This window comes from Aplidium turbinatum, chromosome 2 (assembly GCF_918807975.1).
Source record: "Aplidium turbinatum chromosome 2, kaAplTurb1.1, whole genome shotgun sequence".
In the NCBI taxonomy this organism is placed as follows: Eukaryota; Metazoa; Chordata; class Ascidiacea; order Aplousobranchia; family Polyclinidae; genus Aplidium; species Aplidium turbinatum.
This window is the reverse complement of record NC_137473.1, coordinates 44,367,847-44,385,710: the sequence shown is the minus strand read 5'-3', so window position 1 is coordinate 44,385,710 and position 17,864 is coordinate 44,367,847. Positions and strand designations below refer to the sequence as shown.

At 34.4% G+C, this 17,864-nt stretch overlaps 1 protein-coding gene across 1 annotated transcript in view; it reads left to right on the top strand.

Moving 5' to 3' along the window:
- The window catches only part of LOC145764326 (voltage-dependent calcium channel type A subunit alpha-1-like), a 67,481-nt gene that overhangs the window by 3,052 nt on the left and 46,565 nt on the right, over positions 1-17,864 (top strand). The window contains exons 3-11 of the mRNA XM_082575944.1: positions 561-700; positions 3,701-3,801; positions 4,654-4,806; positions 5,805-6,001; positions 7,785-7,888; positions 15,493-15,608; positions 16,142-16,195; positions 16,478-16,558; positions 17,476-17,563. Coding sequence (XP_082432070.1) covers positions 561-700; positions 3,701-3,801; positions 4,654-4,806; positions 5,805-6,001; positions 7,785-7,888; positions 15,493-15,608; positions 16,142-16,195; positions 16,478-16,558; positions 17,476-17,563 — 1,034 coding nt within the window. The remainder of the gene's footprint in view (positions 1-560; positions 701-3,700; positions 3,802-4,653; positions 4,807-5,804; positions 6,002-7,784; positions 7,889-15,492; positions 15,609-16,141; positions 16,196-16,477; positions 16,559-17,475; positions 17,564-17,864) is intronic.

Sequence of the window (17,864 nt, the reverse complement as noted above, 5' to 3'; positions counted from 1 at the left end):
GTTTCATCATCAAATAGTCCATGTATGCAAAGGAACGCTGAAGCACAATAACTCAATATTCGAAAAATATCAGATTTGCGGATGTTTGTGAATGAACAAACTTAGCTGGTAAATAAAGTAAACAATATCACACCAAATCAAAAGAACCAGTTTATTTAAATACAGAGCTTTCGCCACACAAGTGTGGCTTTTTCAGTATAATCTTATTCAAATAGAATGAATTCAAAATTCAAAATGAATTCTATTTGAATAAGATTCTACTGAAGAAGCCACACTTGTGTAGCGAAAGCTCTGTATTTAAATAAACTGATTCTTCTGATTTGATGTGATATTGTTTACTTTATTTAAAATGTTTTGTCACACCGCGCATCCCAGTGGATCATCAGTTGAATAATAAGAAAATTTGATGAAAAGTTTAGGAACGAAGTTTTGTTTTGGAATTTTAGCTGGTAAAGTTGTTATTTTGTTAACTGGGAACAATTTTGCTTTAGATAATTAATCCTGTCATGTCAGTCGTCATAGTAACTACAGAGGGTAAACTAGCACTTTTCACGTTTCAGGAAAAGACGGAAATTTTTTTTTTGGTCATTTTCATAGTAGAAGCAGCTGTGAAAATCTTGGCTCTCGGATTTGTATTCCACAAAGACGCGTATCTTCGTTATGGATGGAATATTATGGATTTCACTGTAGTTGTGACAGGGTAGGTTTAGTTTTGGTATTGCTGTTATCATACTAACGTTTGCTTTATCTCCAAATTCACTTGAACAGCGTTTGATTTTTTATGAGTTTTTCAACAAAAAGTTACATATACAATACGTTTTTTATATTAAAATTAATTAAACTATTTCAATGTTTGTTGTGGAGGACTGGACGAGACTATAGGCTAAAGTAGCAACCTATAACATAACAAAACATGAGCCTTGAAACGGTTTTTAAAGAGTTTTTGCTCTAAGTTATAGCCAAAAAGTGAACAAATCAGCTTTAAGGAGATCTGCAATATAGCCAAAGGGAGATATATGGAGATACGATCATAAATTGATCAAAGAATATTACGTGCATCCAAATTTAAAGACTGCTATAAAGATTTTAACAACAACCGAGGTCCAGAACCACACCAACTTTTGTACAATTTAGATTTAACTCATAAAATGCGTTGTTTGTACACAAATGTGTAAGCCTACTTCAAATATACCTTTGGAATTCATGTAAGTTATAATTTTTTTCTCAACAACACAATTGTACAATACTTTAACTAGCACAGTTAGTGCATATTTCACACCAGTTGGAACAAATAAACTTTGTTTGGAAGGTTAATCCATGGTTAATCTCATTTAACAGTAAAAACATTACTAAGGCGTGAAAGTAAAGCTTAGGGCCGAGTTAATCGCCCTCCTTACCTCTGAGCCTTTCTCGGCCCACTCATGTTTAATGTGTCCCTATTGACATTACTCTGCTAAAATCAGTTATAAAAAGAAAAATATGATTGTTTGATGATGAAAACGAAAGCACTATAGGATATAGTCATGTTCTCCCGGAGATGGGATTCTTTCTCTAGTTGGTAGATCGCGCGATTGAATCTTTGAACTAACGCCTTGACAAGACACACAACGGTGACTAATTCTTTTTAATCAGTAAAGTTTTTTCAAAGTGAGAGAACATAGCTTGTACAATACCTGCCAGAAGTTACGAAAAAAGATCTTGAAGATAAGAGAAAGTTGAGTCTGATTCATACGTCATTTCCTCATTGGCCGCATTTGGGTTCACAATTTGAGACAATCACACATCTTGTAAGTTAACCCGTAGCGTCCCATGTTGCATATATGCAAAAAAATTTTTGGGAAGTACATGACTTGTGATAGTATAGATTCAATATTTGTAAAGAAAATGAAGCAAAAATTACTTTCAATTGACCCTTTATACCCCAATGTTTCAAATTTGCAACAGGTTGTATCGCTGAAAATTCTGAAATTGCAAAGCATGGCTGCGGTGGGACGGAAAGATTTTGGCTTATTTATAGCAGAAATAGGTTTAATTTTTTAAGTTAATACTCTTTTCCTTTGCATTATGGAATTAACGACGCTATAGAGTCTTAAAAGATGGTAAAGTCAAAGTTGAATATTTTTTTATCTTAAGTCACAACCCATGTGCAAAGCACGGTGAGTTATGAATAAGCTGAAACAAATTGCAGCATAAGCGCTGAAACAAAACAGGTTATGATTGGCTACTATAAATTACTGCATTGTCTGCATATTATTCACTTTTATTTTTTATGGAGTTTTGAATTTTTGAGAGTTTATTCTTTGCTAAGATAATGGAATTGATTTTTTTTTATCTCTGTTACATTGAAAGAGTTTGCGGGTCTCATCTAATGTTTGTTTACTCCCATTTGGAAAGGCAAAAGTGTTGTTTACTTAGAGGTTCTTCGATTGAACTCCCAGTTTATTCCCTAAAGCAGAATTTGTGGTGCGCCATTACAGCCGAAGACAGTTTTGATACATTAAGTTCTGGCATGACCTTAAATAAACTTCCCAAATGCTTGGGATGAAACCACGTCCAAGGGGTTTTAGTACGTAGTTGCTGTTAAACCAGCAAAATATTATTTTTTGAAATTCTTAGTTTGCAGTGAGTTTTGACGTGTGCTAATGAAAGCAAATAGATACCGAAGCACATTCTGTTCGATAATGTTCAGCACCAGAGGGAATTATTACAAATGACTGTAGATTTTGTACATGTTAACTGATCAAGAATCGGAAAATTGCTCTTTTTCATGTGAAACCGTGTTTATGCTTTCACTTTGCTCCATTTATCTTCGTGTTAAATTATGCATGAAGTTTGACTACACTTTTGCTTTTAGTGGGCAAGATAAATTCTTTTTTCTTAAAAATTTTAAAACGTTGCGGAATTTGGGTTGTCCAATGTTGAAATAGTGTCTTTATAACAGGTTTTAGAATCAGGTCTGTGCATTACACGGCTACATGGACATGCATTGCATTGCTATTTACGCGGCAGTGCTTTCTTTGAAAGTCTCAGACCATATGTTCAGAATATGTATAATATCTCAAATCTATCAATGGCCGCAGTGGAAGACACTAAGTTATATACGATAGTTGAGATATCTGACATAGCCATAGAAATCAACTGAATGAATGAAATAGTTCACAAACGACAATCCTTCAACTCTACGCCGAAATGTCACAGTATCTTCCCGGTGATCAGACCTGAGTATGCTCAACTTTCAGGATTAGGTATAACTTCCAAAGAGACTTTCTCAAAAAAAAGATTAACTTAACTACAATCTAGTAGCTAATTCTGCTGCCAGTCAATTGCTGAAATACGTTAATTGAAGCTACGTTTTAATGCATTAGTTTAATACTGGATTTCATTTATTTGTAAAACAGATAATCCCATAATTCGCAATGTCATATAAGGATTGTTACTCAAACGGGCTAATTATTTTTGTTGTGTGCAGGGATAATTGTATAATTCTATTAATTGGGTTTTAATTTCGGATTGAATGAAAGTGATTAGACGACCAATCAACTAAGCCACAATCTTCACCCAGCAACCAAAACACTTTTTAGACAGATTCATTGGATTCATTGTACGTTAACAAACATTAAATTAATGTGAAAAAAATGGTTTGGGTAGGTGAGTACTTTTTTTAGATTTTGTCCAGTATATGACTTATTGTGTATTTCAGGTTTGTCACGTATTTCAAGATCATGGAGTCCGGCTCCGGATTTCAGACTCTGAGAGCGGTTAGAGTCCTGCGGCCACTCAAGCTTGTTTCTGGGATACCAAGTTAGTTAGATTCAATTGATTTCGTATTTATAGCAGTAATTACACGACTTTTGCCAGTAAGTGTTCAACATTATTTTTTCTTCATTATGAGCAAGGCAACAAAATTGAGGTTTGAAATCAAGCATGAAATTTGTGTTACAAATACAGTAAAGCTCAAAGTTCATACATGAACTCATAGTTCAACGAGCGTTAAAAAAATTGTACGCTTTGTATCTTCAGTCTTAAAATGCAATTACAGAAGAACTTAAAAAAAAAACGTTATGATACCTGAAACAACAAGTATCCATCTAGCATAGAAAATTACCGAAGATGAAAGCTAAAAAAATCTTTTAACGGTTGTTGAGGTGCGAGTAAAATATCTACAGTTTCGAAAGTACATTTTTAGATTGATCAAACATGCTCCTTTACGTCTAATTGTGTGTCAAATATTCACTACTTTTAAAGTGATTAACTGTCGTTATATACCCCAATAAAGTTCCTCTTCAATTTGTTGGTGTGACTTCCAAATTTGCTATTACTGTGGTATATTCATTCGTGCAATGCCTTCACATGCTTGCCTTGTGGTTGTAACGAGTAGCAAGTATCGATCTGCAACAGAGAATTCCATCAAATTTTAATGCGAATATCTGAGGAACAGTTGACTCGATTTGAACAAAAGATTGGCTTTTTGGTCCTCTTGCTTATTTTTTCTCCAATTCAAAAGTAAATTGTGCTTCATTTGAACTTAATAAGAGTAATTTGACAGCAACAATTGTATTTATTTTTCAGTCGTCTTATAGATGCCACAATTTTTATTGATTGCACAAAACAATATAGGCTACAGCTTTCGTTGTCAAAATGCTCTGCTTTCAGGTTTACAAGTTGTACTGAAGTCCATCATGAAAGCCATGGTGCCCCTCTTGCAAATAGCAGTGTTGCTTCTTTTCTTTATCGTTGTTTGTTCAATTGTTGGTTTGGAATTTTACATGGGAAGATTTCACCTCACTTGTTATCAGGACTCCAACGGTATGTTGATTCATGCTTACTACTGTTGAAAATCAATTTTTAAATTCGGAAATAAAGAGCAAACTCAACTCGTATTGTAGATGGCGAGTTTTCTCTTTAGTACAAAATATTTCTGATTTGTGATTGGTAACAAAACTTTCAACTTGTGTCTACAAGTAACTAGTAAAAAATAAATTCTTACACTATTGTTAGTTGTCTAGAAAGGAGTTTTCTTCCTGGCTGTCAGCACAAGGCTGAGTAGGCTACTCACTAGAACAGCGAGCAATTGCGATTTGCTAACCACATATTAGCTTATTTACAGTTTGATTTCTTTGTGCTGTAGACTATATAAGCGACAATACTACCTTTCTGTCAATTTTCATCAACTCTGCTTTCAAAAGCTTGACAGATTTGATGTTTTAATAGCAAGCGATCTAAACTGTTTTCACTTTAAATGAATTTCAAACATTTCTTTTCGTTTTAAGAAAACTGGAGACACCACACTTGTAAAAGTATTTTTTAAGTTTTGTTTCTCCTTATTACAAAAATTATTTTAATTTGATTTCGCATTTTCGTACTTCTTGTAAATCTGTGATCGCGTTTTTGGTTTATGATGTATAAAGTAAATTACCAGGCTGGGGCTTAAACTAGCTTCTATCGAACAACAGCCAGTGCCAGAGACGTTTATTTATTGCATTATTCGGCTTGTTTCATCACCACAGAGTCAATCATCTTGTCCAGTCTCAAAGCAGTCTCTGACTGAATGGATGTCGGTTCGACGCTCATTGAAAGCACATGAACCTGCGCCGGAAAAGAATTCATGAAGCAACTTTTCCACAAACTTTACCGCAGTTTTGTTATCCTACTGCTACGTATCACAGAGTGGTTACTATCGTATCACTACTACGTAGTAGTAAACGTATACGTTACTTTTCCTTATCCTATGAAATACTGAGTCCGTAGAAAATTGAAACTGAAGCGCATTCATCAGCTTTCGAATGTTTTATCATCAATTTCAGATGAGATTTTACGTGAAAATCAAATATGTCGGCCGCCTGGAAAAGGGCCGGGTTATCAATGCCCCAATGGTACAACTTGTGGAAATTGGACATTGGGTCCTAATTATGGCATCACAACTTTCGACAACATTATATATTCCATGCTCACTGTGCTGCAATGTATTACAATGGAAGGCTGGACAGACGTTCTCTATTTCGTAAGTACAAGGCTCTCAAACTTGTTAGGTACAAGGTTTTAACATATCCCATATAGCTATGCAAAGTGCAACTCAAGGGTAGTTATCTTTGACGTGCTGACTTGATGGTTTTACTTCGCTCCTGGTCTTAAGAAACCGATTTTTGTGCACAACGTCCAGTTATGTAATTTTCTAGCAAAATTAGCTACAAAATAACTTTTGCTGGCGAAAATATATATATATATATATTTTTTTTATCATTAGTCTTTATATGAAGACTGTATGTAGTAGATAATTCCTTAACATTCTGATTAGGTTTTCTCGTTAGCCTGCATCAATCGTAAATAGTGAAGTAAATTGCGTTTTTCCGTTGAGTTACAAATTACTGATTTACGAGTAAAACTTCATGTCGGTCTTATACAAATAATTTAGACGAGCTAGAATTTTTGTAAGTCTGCAGCCTTGATACAAAATTTCTTCATTTAGTTGAGAAATATCCTAGAGATAAAACAGTCTCTTTTTGACAGTTTATTTAAGCAAGTTACAATTTCTCAAGCTTGACCAAGGCATATTGATATGATAGTTGAAGCTTCGAATCACTGACGAAAGTTGGGCATCGTATTTTGAGCTTATAGCCTACTTATTGTATCATTGCCAGTAGATTGATCGATTCACTCGGTGTTACTGAACTGAAAGTCGGTTTTGAAATGTTTTAAGCCATCTTCACTACACAATGCACACGTCGAGAGCTTTACCATTGTCACTTGATCTTGCATTTCTTCGCTTAACACGACGGTTGAGGTTTTGGGTTAGACATTTTTTGAGCTTTTTTTTGCAAGTTTTTGACGTTCTTATTTTATGGCAACTGATTCATCCTGACTTTTAAGAAGTAGGCTACTATGTTTACAAGTGTCTAAATAACTGGTTGTCCTACCAAAGCTTTGCATAACCCAAAATTGCTGTAGGTATATGGACAAACCTTTTCAGAATTAGTTTATCACTTATTTAAAGCGTATTTTCTACTCGATAGATTTTTAAGTTTAAGTGACAAATTCAATCAAGCGTAAGCAGTTTATCAATGCCTCAACAACCATTTCATTTATCTTATGTTTTCAGGATGAGTGAATAATCATAAAGGGATTTTCAAACATAACTCACTTCCGAAATTGACATTGGTACAGAGTACACAACGTCAATACATGAAGTTTCTAGTGCAGGCTTCTGTAATTTATTGAAGAACTTTTCAAAGCGAGGTGTGATAATGATCGGGATCCTTGAGGATGTTTTGGATGTTTTGTTTTGAGCCCGGGATCAATGAAATCTTTGTTATCTCATAGCACCATTACAAGACATCTTTAAAAATATAAAGACACCTTTAGAAAAAAAAAAATACATGTAAATTCATGGAGTTGTTGCAAACTCAGGAAAAGATCACACAATTTAGGAGCAAAATGGTTGGAACGCCTGGTTAATCTAATCAAAAAATAAAGAACCCAAAATGTAGATACCAAACTCATTTTGATTAGATCACACAATGTTTTTGAAGTCCCTGGGCCTCTTAGAAAGGTTATAGGTCATTGAAATCACTCTTGTTTAAGGTCCAAAAATACTCCTGGATCCCCTATCAACGGTACTGATATTGACAGAACACGCCTGTGTTTACTCTCTATTTAAGGTTCTTGTAACATCTAATAATCTTCAGACGCACAAATTGAAAATTAATCTTAAAATTCATTTAACCTTCAAACAAAACGAAAAAATTATACCAACTAAAGATCACTTACGATGACCTTCACCTCCACAGGCTGACGACGCCATAGGAAACTATTTCAACTGGGCATTCTTTATGACCCTAATTGTGGTCGGCTCGTTCTTTATGTTAAATTTAGTCTTAGGCGTGCTAAGTGGGTAAGTTAGCATCTCTTGGTTAAAAAATTTGTTACTTTGACGTTGATTTATCTTTGGTGGATGTCATGTTTATGCAGAAAGCAGGAAATTTTTTAACCACTCTGTGATATGTGCATGTACCTTCCGTCGTGATACTTCAATTGAAAACAAATGGTTTGCAAAAATGTAGTATGATTAACAAACGTTAACAAACGTTAAATCAACCAGCGGAAAGCAATTAGATCAACGGGAATACAACACTTAGGTTTAAAATCTGTATCAGACTCGATTTTTGATTAATATAGCCTACTTATCATTTATTTTTTTTCCAAATTTTATTGCTTATAAGCAGTGGCGCCGCCAGACCTTCAACAATGGGGGAGGCAAAATATTAACAGTGCAAGACAGTAGCGTAGTCAGGAATTTTGAAAGGGGGGGTGTTGACGGCCAACGGGCGAAGCCCGATGGCGTGTTCGCCGAAGGCGACACTTAGCGGCGGGAGGTCTGGGGGGCCTCCCCCAGAAATTTTTGAAAAATTGCTTTCAGTTTGGTGCATTCTGAGAGCATTTTCAACAAAATTGTGGGTATGAATATTCCTGTAAAATGGTGGTGTCCGGTGGCATAGCAAAAGGATAAGATCATGTTTTCTTCGGCATTTTTCGGAAATAAAGCTAAGTCTCTATGTTTTCTTGTTGTTAATTTCAGACTGAGATATTTGAACGTTTGGTATTGGCAAAACTCGCTCTTTTAATGCAGTTTCGTTTAAAAATAGGCAAACTTTGTTTTAGAGACATAGGTTGATTGCTTTTTTTTGCGAGATTATTACAGTTTTATTATTTATCAATTTTTTCCTTGGTTGATACAAAATGCGATTTTATTCCGGTAAGTCACTAACTTTTATGCTTTAAAGTTAACCCAAAGTTTAGAAAATTTAACGTCATAGACGTCATACATCTTGATGAGTATCAGACAAAAAGCTTTGAGACAATGAAGTTACTTTATTTCTGATATATTCAAGTTTTGTATAACGAATAGCTGTTTAGACGTTAATCTAGATCGAACAAGCAATCTCAGCAGTTACAGATGGCTTGCATCCTTGTACAATTTGACGTAAAATTACATCATAGGCTAAAGCTTTTCTTGCAAACAATGTATTAACATCTGTAAATTCAATTTGAAAGGTTGAAACCCCCAAACCCTCCTCACTTGGCTATACGCCAAGTGGTGCAAGACAGTGATATATTATTTAATTTCTATTGTTTTCTACTGCTATTGTCTACTGCAATACAGTCTACCAAAAGTCCCACATTTTTGACATGTCTGATCTGTTGAAAAAAAAGAAAATTCAAAATAAATCACAGTTTGATTCCGTATGGGACTTGCAACTGCCATGGCTAGCGAAATTCTGCGTAGCTTTTTTCCAGATTGAAAAACCAAAACAGTCTGTTAGTTAATTATGCCTCATGATTTTGACTAGTCTGTTAGTTGACAGAGAAATTATCAAATACTGTACTGAAATTCCAAAACAAAACTTCGTTCCTAAACTTTTCATCAAATTTTCTTATAATTCAACTGATGATCCACTGGGATGCACGGTGTGACAAAACATTTTAAATAAAGTAAACAATATTACACCAAATCAGAAGAATCGGTTTATTTAAATACAGAGCTTTCGCCAAAATACTGAAAACGCCACAATACTGAAAACTGTACTGAAACGCTGTGAAAACGTTTTTCCATGCTTGGAAAATACAGATGTCAAAACATAGTAGATGTATCAAACGTAGAGGCGGTCACATGCGTATTGCGTAGCCTATGACATTGTGAGAATTGAGGCTAATAAAAGTTAATGAAATAAATATACTGTGACGGCCACCAGGCGTAGTTCCACTGTAATAAATACTCAGCCGGTGTTAAAATGATTTTTTATTCTTAATATTTCTTCTTCCTATCCACGAAGATTTCATCAGGAAAATGCACAATATCAAATGATAAGTTTAAAACACAACATTAGAGAACAAGTTTTATATTTCTTATTAAGATGCCAAAAATGCAGTATTACGGAACAATAGTTAAAGTCAACATGTTTCTACGTTTATTAGTCGTAAAAACAAGCTTTACTGAAAGTACAAATAATCAATTAAAACGCCAACTCCAGCCAGCTAAATCTGCTGATTTTACATCGATTTAACGTTTTAGGGCGTTCATTGCACGTGGGGACGCAAGGTTTCCAATTTAAAGGCAATAAGCAACGCAATATCCTCAGAAATTATAAGAATGAGAAAATAATTTTACTACAAGTGAAACGTATTTTAACGTCTAATAAACGTAGAAACATGTTGACTTTAGTTGCATTATTTCGTCATACTGCATTTTTTGCATCTTAATACGTATATAATATAATTGTTCGCTCATTGTGTGTTTTAAACTTTATCGTCATTATATTGCGCATGAAATCTTCGTGGATAGGATAAAGAAACATTAAGAATAAAAAATCATTTAACACCGGTGGAGCATAATTGCAGTTTAATAGAATAAACTTTAACTAATATTAACAGGACTATAACATACCAAGCTGTTGAAAACTCGACAGGGAAAGCAAAATGTGGCATCCTTAGCTTGTGAATACTTCAGCCAGAGATAGTCATCAAACCACTGGTTACTTACTGTATTACTTTAATAGACTTCGTTGAGTTAAATCTACATTATATCCTTGAAACATTGAATGACTCACTGCTGTATGCACTGCCACCACTCAAGAACCAAGCAAGAGCCAATCTGCTGAACAGCCGGTAACAATTGTTACGTGACAGGCAGCAGGCAAAGTACGTGAATAGAATCACAAAATCGTAATAATAACAGCAGCAAGAAGAGCAAGTTTAAAATAAAAGAGAAAGCTTTTACCCCCCTTGCAATTTGAGTTGACTTCAGGTTGGCATCCAAATGTTAAAAAAGTAATCACAATATGTAATAATTTAAAAAAATTAAAAAGAAAGATGATGCCCAAAACATTGGAGGGGCAGCTGCCCCGCCTGCCCCCCCTCTGCCGGCGCCACTGCTTGTAAGAGTTGTGTAGAATGATGATCAAACCATTAGTGTAAAAAATTATTTTGCAATTTGATTGTGCATCCACACTAGTCCGTGCAGTATCGTTCAATGCGTGATTGCTTATGGTTTGACAAAATTTCAACTTCGTTTTGTTAAAAAACTCCCTTTTGTGACTTCAATAGTCATAACACTTAAGTCTTCAATTTTGTATCGTGTCGCAGAATGACTTGATAACAACATTTACATCAGTCTTTTTTTGCATTGGTTCAACGTATGCAGAATAGTAACCAATGTAGAAGACAACTGATTTGCGAACTTGGGCATCATCATCAACTTGAAGCACCTTTGATCTGTTGTTGGCTGCGTATGCTTCAGCTTGTCCATGCATGTATTCTTACTGCCAAGCAATCATTGTAAAGATGTTTAAACGCTTGATCTTTACTGATTTCAGTTATTTCAGATAACCAATTTTAATCAAAGTGAAGTGTTTCTGTCATGTTCAAACTTTATAAAAATTTCTACAAACAAAGATTCAGGCTTGTTTAATGAAAGGTTCTTGCGTAAAAATTTATCAACACGTCAACTTTTATTTCTGCGTTTTTATTTTTTTCCTGTTGATATTTTAAGAAAGCTAGAACATACTGTACATTGAGCTGTTGTTTGACCCTGCTGGCCGATTTAGTGTTTAAGCAGGCTAGTTATTCCATGGGTGATATAGAGACATTACATTAAAGTTACAAAATTCTGTTACTACTTTCCACACAGTGAAATACATAACTTACATAGAAAATATTCTATATTCTATTTGAATAAGATACTTCTGATGATCCGTTAAAGGTGAAACAGGCTGTTAAAGGGATACTAAAGGAAAACCTGACTTGGCGATTTTCCACGTTCTTTGTGTTTAACATGCTACCATGAAACGATTTTCAATAAAATTTTGCCCTATTGCGGTCTGACCACCATTGCACGCGTGATTTTGCCAGAGCTTTCAAAACGAGATTTGGCCTGAGCAGCGAAGCGTGCGACCGTACAGTTACGTCACTAAAGACTATAGCAATAAGCTAATCGCGCAACAATTGTTACTGCGGGGGATTTGACTGTAGGCTATGTATGTATGTACATCAAAACAACACATTTCAACATCAAAACATCAGACAGTTTGCTCAAAACATCAGATGTGGTAACGTGGCTTTTGTTATTGCTGTCTTTAGTGACGTATTCTCGAGCAGTGTTTGCACTTTTTGGTCATTTTGAAAAAAATGAAAATAAATGAAACATTCGACTTTGGGCCTTACCAGCGCCATTGAAAACAATTTTTTTTCGGTAATTTTTTTTGAAATGTATTCTTGAATGTTCAGTTTACTCATTTTAATGCTTAATTCCCGTTTGAAATTTTCATTTAGTATGTCTTTAAGGATTCAGATAGTAATAACTATATTTGATTTAACTTACATAGAAGTAATTGTGTTGTACAATAAACAAACGATAGACAACAAAGTGACGAGGTTGAAGAATACACAATTTTAGATAATGACACCTGCAAAACTATTTCCATCGGTTTCGCCGCATCTCTGTCCTCCTGAAAAATAGTCAACTGCGTCCGAAGAAAAGTTGTTTTTTCGGATGTAATTGATCATTGTTTTGGTTTGTCCAATTGCACTTTGCTAACGTTGCCAAATAGCAAAGCATCTTGATAAGCATTTAAAATTGTCAGTAGTCTTATTGTATTATTGTGTTGGCCATACAGGTGTTAATTTTTGTTTTTAGGTTTTTTAGCTAAATCGGTAATTTTCTGTTTATCATTTTAAACGCTGTTTGACTAGGCTTTCAGTTGATTCAGTAACTTAAACTAACCATGCTCTTGCATAAGCATCGACTGTTTGTTGTTAAAGGTAACTTTATTAGTAAAAAATAGTATTTTTGATGTGATCTATGAAAACTTTTAGAATTTATTTATCACCAAAAATTATTATTTCTTCAATCCTCTATAGAGTGTAGATGGAGATGAAACGATGACTGATTTAATGATCAGTTACATCTTATATTTGATCATCATCTTCGTCGGCTCATTTGGTTTGCTCAATCTTGTATTCGGTTTTCTTGCAGCGTAAGTTAAATCCCTAGCATCTCGCACCCAACGTAACTTCTCCTGTACACTGGAAGGCAGCTTTGACTTTATTACCATTTCATAAAAAGCCAAGACAATTATACAGTAGATGCCGAAACATTGACGTAACAGAAATTATAAATGCTTAGGCATAATCGTTTTTAAAAATAGAGAGAACTTAAGTAATCCGCATTGCACAAGTTAAAAAAGTGTGAAGGTAAATTGCTGCTACAGCTTATAAAGTTTTAAGTTTGCAATCAATTTATCATAAGCTAATTTTCTGACAATTTGCAACGTACCCCGGTGTACAGGAGCTCAGAACCACGTTCTCGTATTTATCGTCTCTAGACAGAATTGTAGTTTTCACTGTAGATTTCACTTTCGCACAAAGCTGCTGTATTTCACTTGGCACACATCTTTCAACAGCGTTCTCCCAGCGTTGTATCATTACTACGCAAGAGACCTAGCTTTGACTCAATCAAATTTCAGGTCTTCTCTATTTCTATATGGAGTTCTGTCTGTTAAAAATGACTTGAATATTTACTCTGTATAGGCCGTTTTTTGTAAACTTATGATTTAGGTCAGGAGTATATTTTAAACTTTGATCTTGTATTAACCTTTGCTTTTTCGAGAATGTGTCATCTTTCTGTTTTAGTACACGTTTGGTTGGTTAAAGTGTGTGTTTTTGAAAAGTTGTGCCGTTTAAAAATTAACTATTTAAAAATAATTTTATTCTGTGTTCTCAAGATGTGATTAAAAGTAAACAAATTGTTCTATGATAAAACTTCCCCGACCACCTTCACAAAGATTTCAACTAAGAATCACGTAAAATTTGCATTGAACTTTTCTGATCTAGTTTAGATTTGAATGAGAAAATAGTGAATCTTTCATAGAAATGTTTTAATCATAATGATAACAATTATGTGTTTATACATTTGTGTGTATATATAGAGCTATAGCTACCATAAAAGTAAGTTGCTTTCAAGACTTTGAAAACAATAACATTAAATATATATGTGTTAAACGTAAGCTTTTGTTTCTATTTGTTGATTTCTTTAAGAAATTACATTTAAGATTTTTCTGAAATAACCGGACTTTAATTTGTATTTCATGGCCAGGCTTTCTGCTCTTTTATTCACCTTAGCAAAAATGACTTGAACTTCACTTTTAAGAAAGACTTTTTTTCTTTTCTGGGTGGTAGTGTTTTGATGTGTAGTATTGTACGTTTATTTTCATAGATCTTGCAGGTTTTAATTTTAGTGACCTGGTGTTAACGCTTCTATGTTTTTTTTGAAATAATAACACATAGCCTAAGTATTCAAGAAGCTCTACATGCGTAAAAATAACCCCCCACGAATACACGTAAAAACACTTATTCATCATTTGTTTGTAGAAGCATTTTTCAAAATAATTTTTATTTTTGAAGGAATTTTAAGTTTTCTTGCTAAAGTAGGCTACTGTTATTCTTAATGTCATATCATTTTGATATGTCATATCTACAAATATGTAGGCGAAGCCTACCCATTTGTAGTTGGCCTAAGCATAAGTTAGCAGACCGTTTTTTTTCCAATTTCTTTAAGTGACTCACTTGCAGTGATGATAAGTACGTTGAGACTTTAAGCAATCAGACGTTTGTGTAGAATTTAGACAACATTGCTATAGATTCGAATATCCTATTACATCAGCAAAGATCTGTCACAATATTTGATCTATCTCTGATGAAATATTTATGAAGGCAGGAAAATAAATCGAATATCTTCACAACTCTTGCGAATTTTTATGTTTTGGTTTTGATACCTTTCTGAAAGGAAAAGAACGGTCACTGAAGATATGTTTCTATATCTGCTAACTAGTTTGTTTAAACTCGCAGTGCGCTCAATTATGCCAGCTTGACACAAAATGAAAATATTTTGCTACATTTGCGGTAGTGTTCAATAGGTGTGTTCAAGCGCTCTGTATGTCTACATAACGGATCAAAATGACAACGCATGTAATGCATGAAACGTTTTGAAAGTTTATAAATCGATTGCATGACAACGATGATGGTGTGCTGGCTTTTTGCCTGTTTGGTGTTATTAGCTTTATATATGTATTTTTAAAATGTTTGGTTAGTTTGTTTCGTGATGCAACAGAATGCATATGAAATTTGGTTTTAATGTTAACACAGTAAACATGAATTGTACTGCTCATTGTTTGATTGATTGTAACATATGGCGTACTGGTTATAGCCTACTTGCTAGATTTTATAAATTGGCAATCTTGTTGAGAAACCTTGCACACCACCTTATACATCATGGTATACTTTTGTATTACTGCATATTACGCGTCGTGCAAGCAGCAATCCTACAAATTTATGGAGATCTCAAGGATCAAAATTCATGCGTTTACTTTGTGGTTTTGCAGTAGTAGTGATAAAACACTTGTAAGTATTGCTTTTAACAATGAACTTTCGTTTGGTTTGTTAAAGCGAATTTGCCAAAGAAAGAGAACGCGTGGAAAATCGTTTGACCTTCCTAAAGCTGCGAAAAAAACAACAAACCGACAGGGAGTTGCAAGGATACATTGAGTGGATGGAGAAAGCAGGTGTGCCACATTGTAACACTATTGCCTAAAATCACTATATCCAAATCTATTTATATTGACGACCGATCAAAACTAATCAAAAGTAAGCATCTCCTCCAACAGCATAGCAGCAAAGACAATCGGGAATGTAAATTACGCCCAGCCAACCACCATAATTCAAATCTTCCTCACGAAAGGAGCGCTTGACTTGATGACCGACCGGCTGCTGTTGCTTTTTTGCCTGCAGTGAAACCCGTCTGCTCTTATATCACTGCAAGCGTATGATCGAGATTGCAAGTTTTACAAAAGAGGGAAAACAACATGATTTCTAACTTGCAATTCACAAATTATGTCATATCGGTCAAAGCTTTTGTGATAGTGTTAAATAGTTAGATTCTTATTATGAGCATATCAAATAAACTTTAAAGGAAACGACACAACAATAAAACAGCAATTTCAATTTAAGTTTTGGCACAGGTAGCTTTGCACAATTACAGCAATCTTAGTCGCAATACACGTATATTTGTAACTTATGAATGCATGACTTCATTCAGAGGAGGTGATGCTGGCGGAGGAAGACAGGACTTTGGAAAAATCAGCAATTGAAGGTTATTGACAATTTATATATTTTTAGCTTCACTTTGCGGGTAATCCTTGAAGAAAGTCGGACTTTGTCATTTATTTTGGCTTTACAAAATACTGTAGAAACTGTCAAAAAATTATAAAACAAAACTAGAATTTATACAGTAGTTTTCTATAGCTGAAGGCAATATGTAGCAAGTTTATAAACTAATTTTCTACAAATTAAAAGATGCATGGACTATTTGAAACGTAGAGCTGAAAACCAGGAATTATACAGTATCTTCAGCAACAACCTTACTTTTTTCCAGCTCATAAACGCAAAGCAGCACAAAGAAGAAGCAAGCTAGATTTGCTGGATTCAGATGGAAGCTCATTCAACGAATCTGCAAGCAAGTCTATGTTTGTTGTTTATTTAAGTAGACAAATAAAACAAACTATTTATTCATTTCAGTGTTTTAAGTAAAATCACTAATTTGGAATAAATGGTAGGTAACCTTGCTAGAGCACTACTAACTTTGCTTTGAAAAAAAAAAAACACAGACCAGGGTGGTCCAGACCCTGGCACGCGGGTGGTATACGGCCGCAAACCCTTTCTGCATGGTGGATTTTCCAATGCAAAACGCACGTATGTTAAAGTACACTTTCGTTTTACATAAATGCATTGCACTATCCCAGCCCTGAATTAGTTGATGTGTGATATACATCAAGGGAGTTTCCAGCAAGCAGCCTTTAGAGGGGAAGGGCGAGTTTAACAAAACACAATGATATGTAAGTCTACATTAATCCGACCTTGCAAATACACCGTAAATAAAGTTAATTTCTGTGTCTCATTGGATCGATTGCCCTCCCCTGAATCTGCCACTGTATTGTACCTTTACTAGCTGAAAATCACTATTTTGACTCTCAGTCGAGCTGAAAATTGTTTTTTTTTTTATGCGGCCCGTGAAGTTTTCCTCAAATCTTTATTCGGTCCTTCATGCTCGCAATCTTGGACCAGCCTGGCATAGCCTATAATACAAAGTTTTAATTGAAATATTTTTAAACTAAAAATACATGTTCACGAAATGTCGAGCATACCCGAAATATAAGCGACAAAGGCATGCAGAAATATAAATTGATAAAAGGGTTTAATCTTTGTTAAGCAGCGCAAAGAAAAGTACAATGGGCGTATTTTCAAATGTGTCATTTAGTGATTTTGCTAAACAAAATAAATGTTTTTGTCCTGATAAACCTTTTACCATAAACCAGAACATATAATAAAATATATTTTAAACAAAAATAACGGTCCCGATTATCGGATTTTCAGATTTGAATCCATTTTCAAGATCGAAACACATCGTCACTGTGAACAATTCATATATAAACTGGATAAAAAGAAAAGAAAAAAGAGTGAGGTAACCATCTTTTCTTCTACACTTCCTTTTATTGTGATAATTTGCTTCTTTGATTTATTAACTTATTTGTTTTTCATTTACCAGTATCAATAACAAAGCTTTTGGTCACTACTACAATTTGAGTTGGATGTATCAATAGTGAATTATTCAACGATTAGACAAGTCTGCGGATTAAGCAACTTGTTTCACATGCCAACTTTTTTTTGTACGCACCAATCTTAAATCCGATGATTAATATTGCCGATTCCTGGCTTACCGATCTACTTTGCACAAACTGATTCTTCATTTTCTAATTAGACGA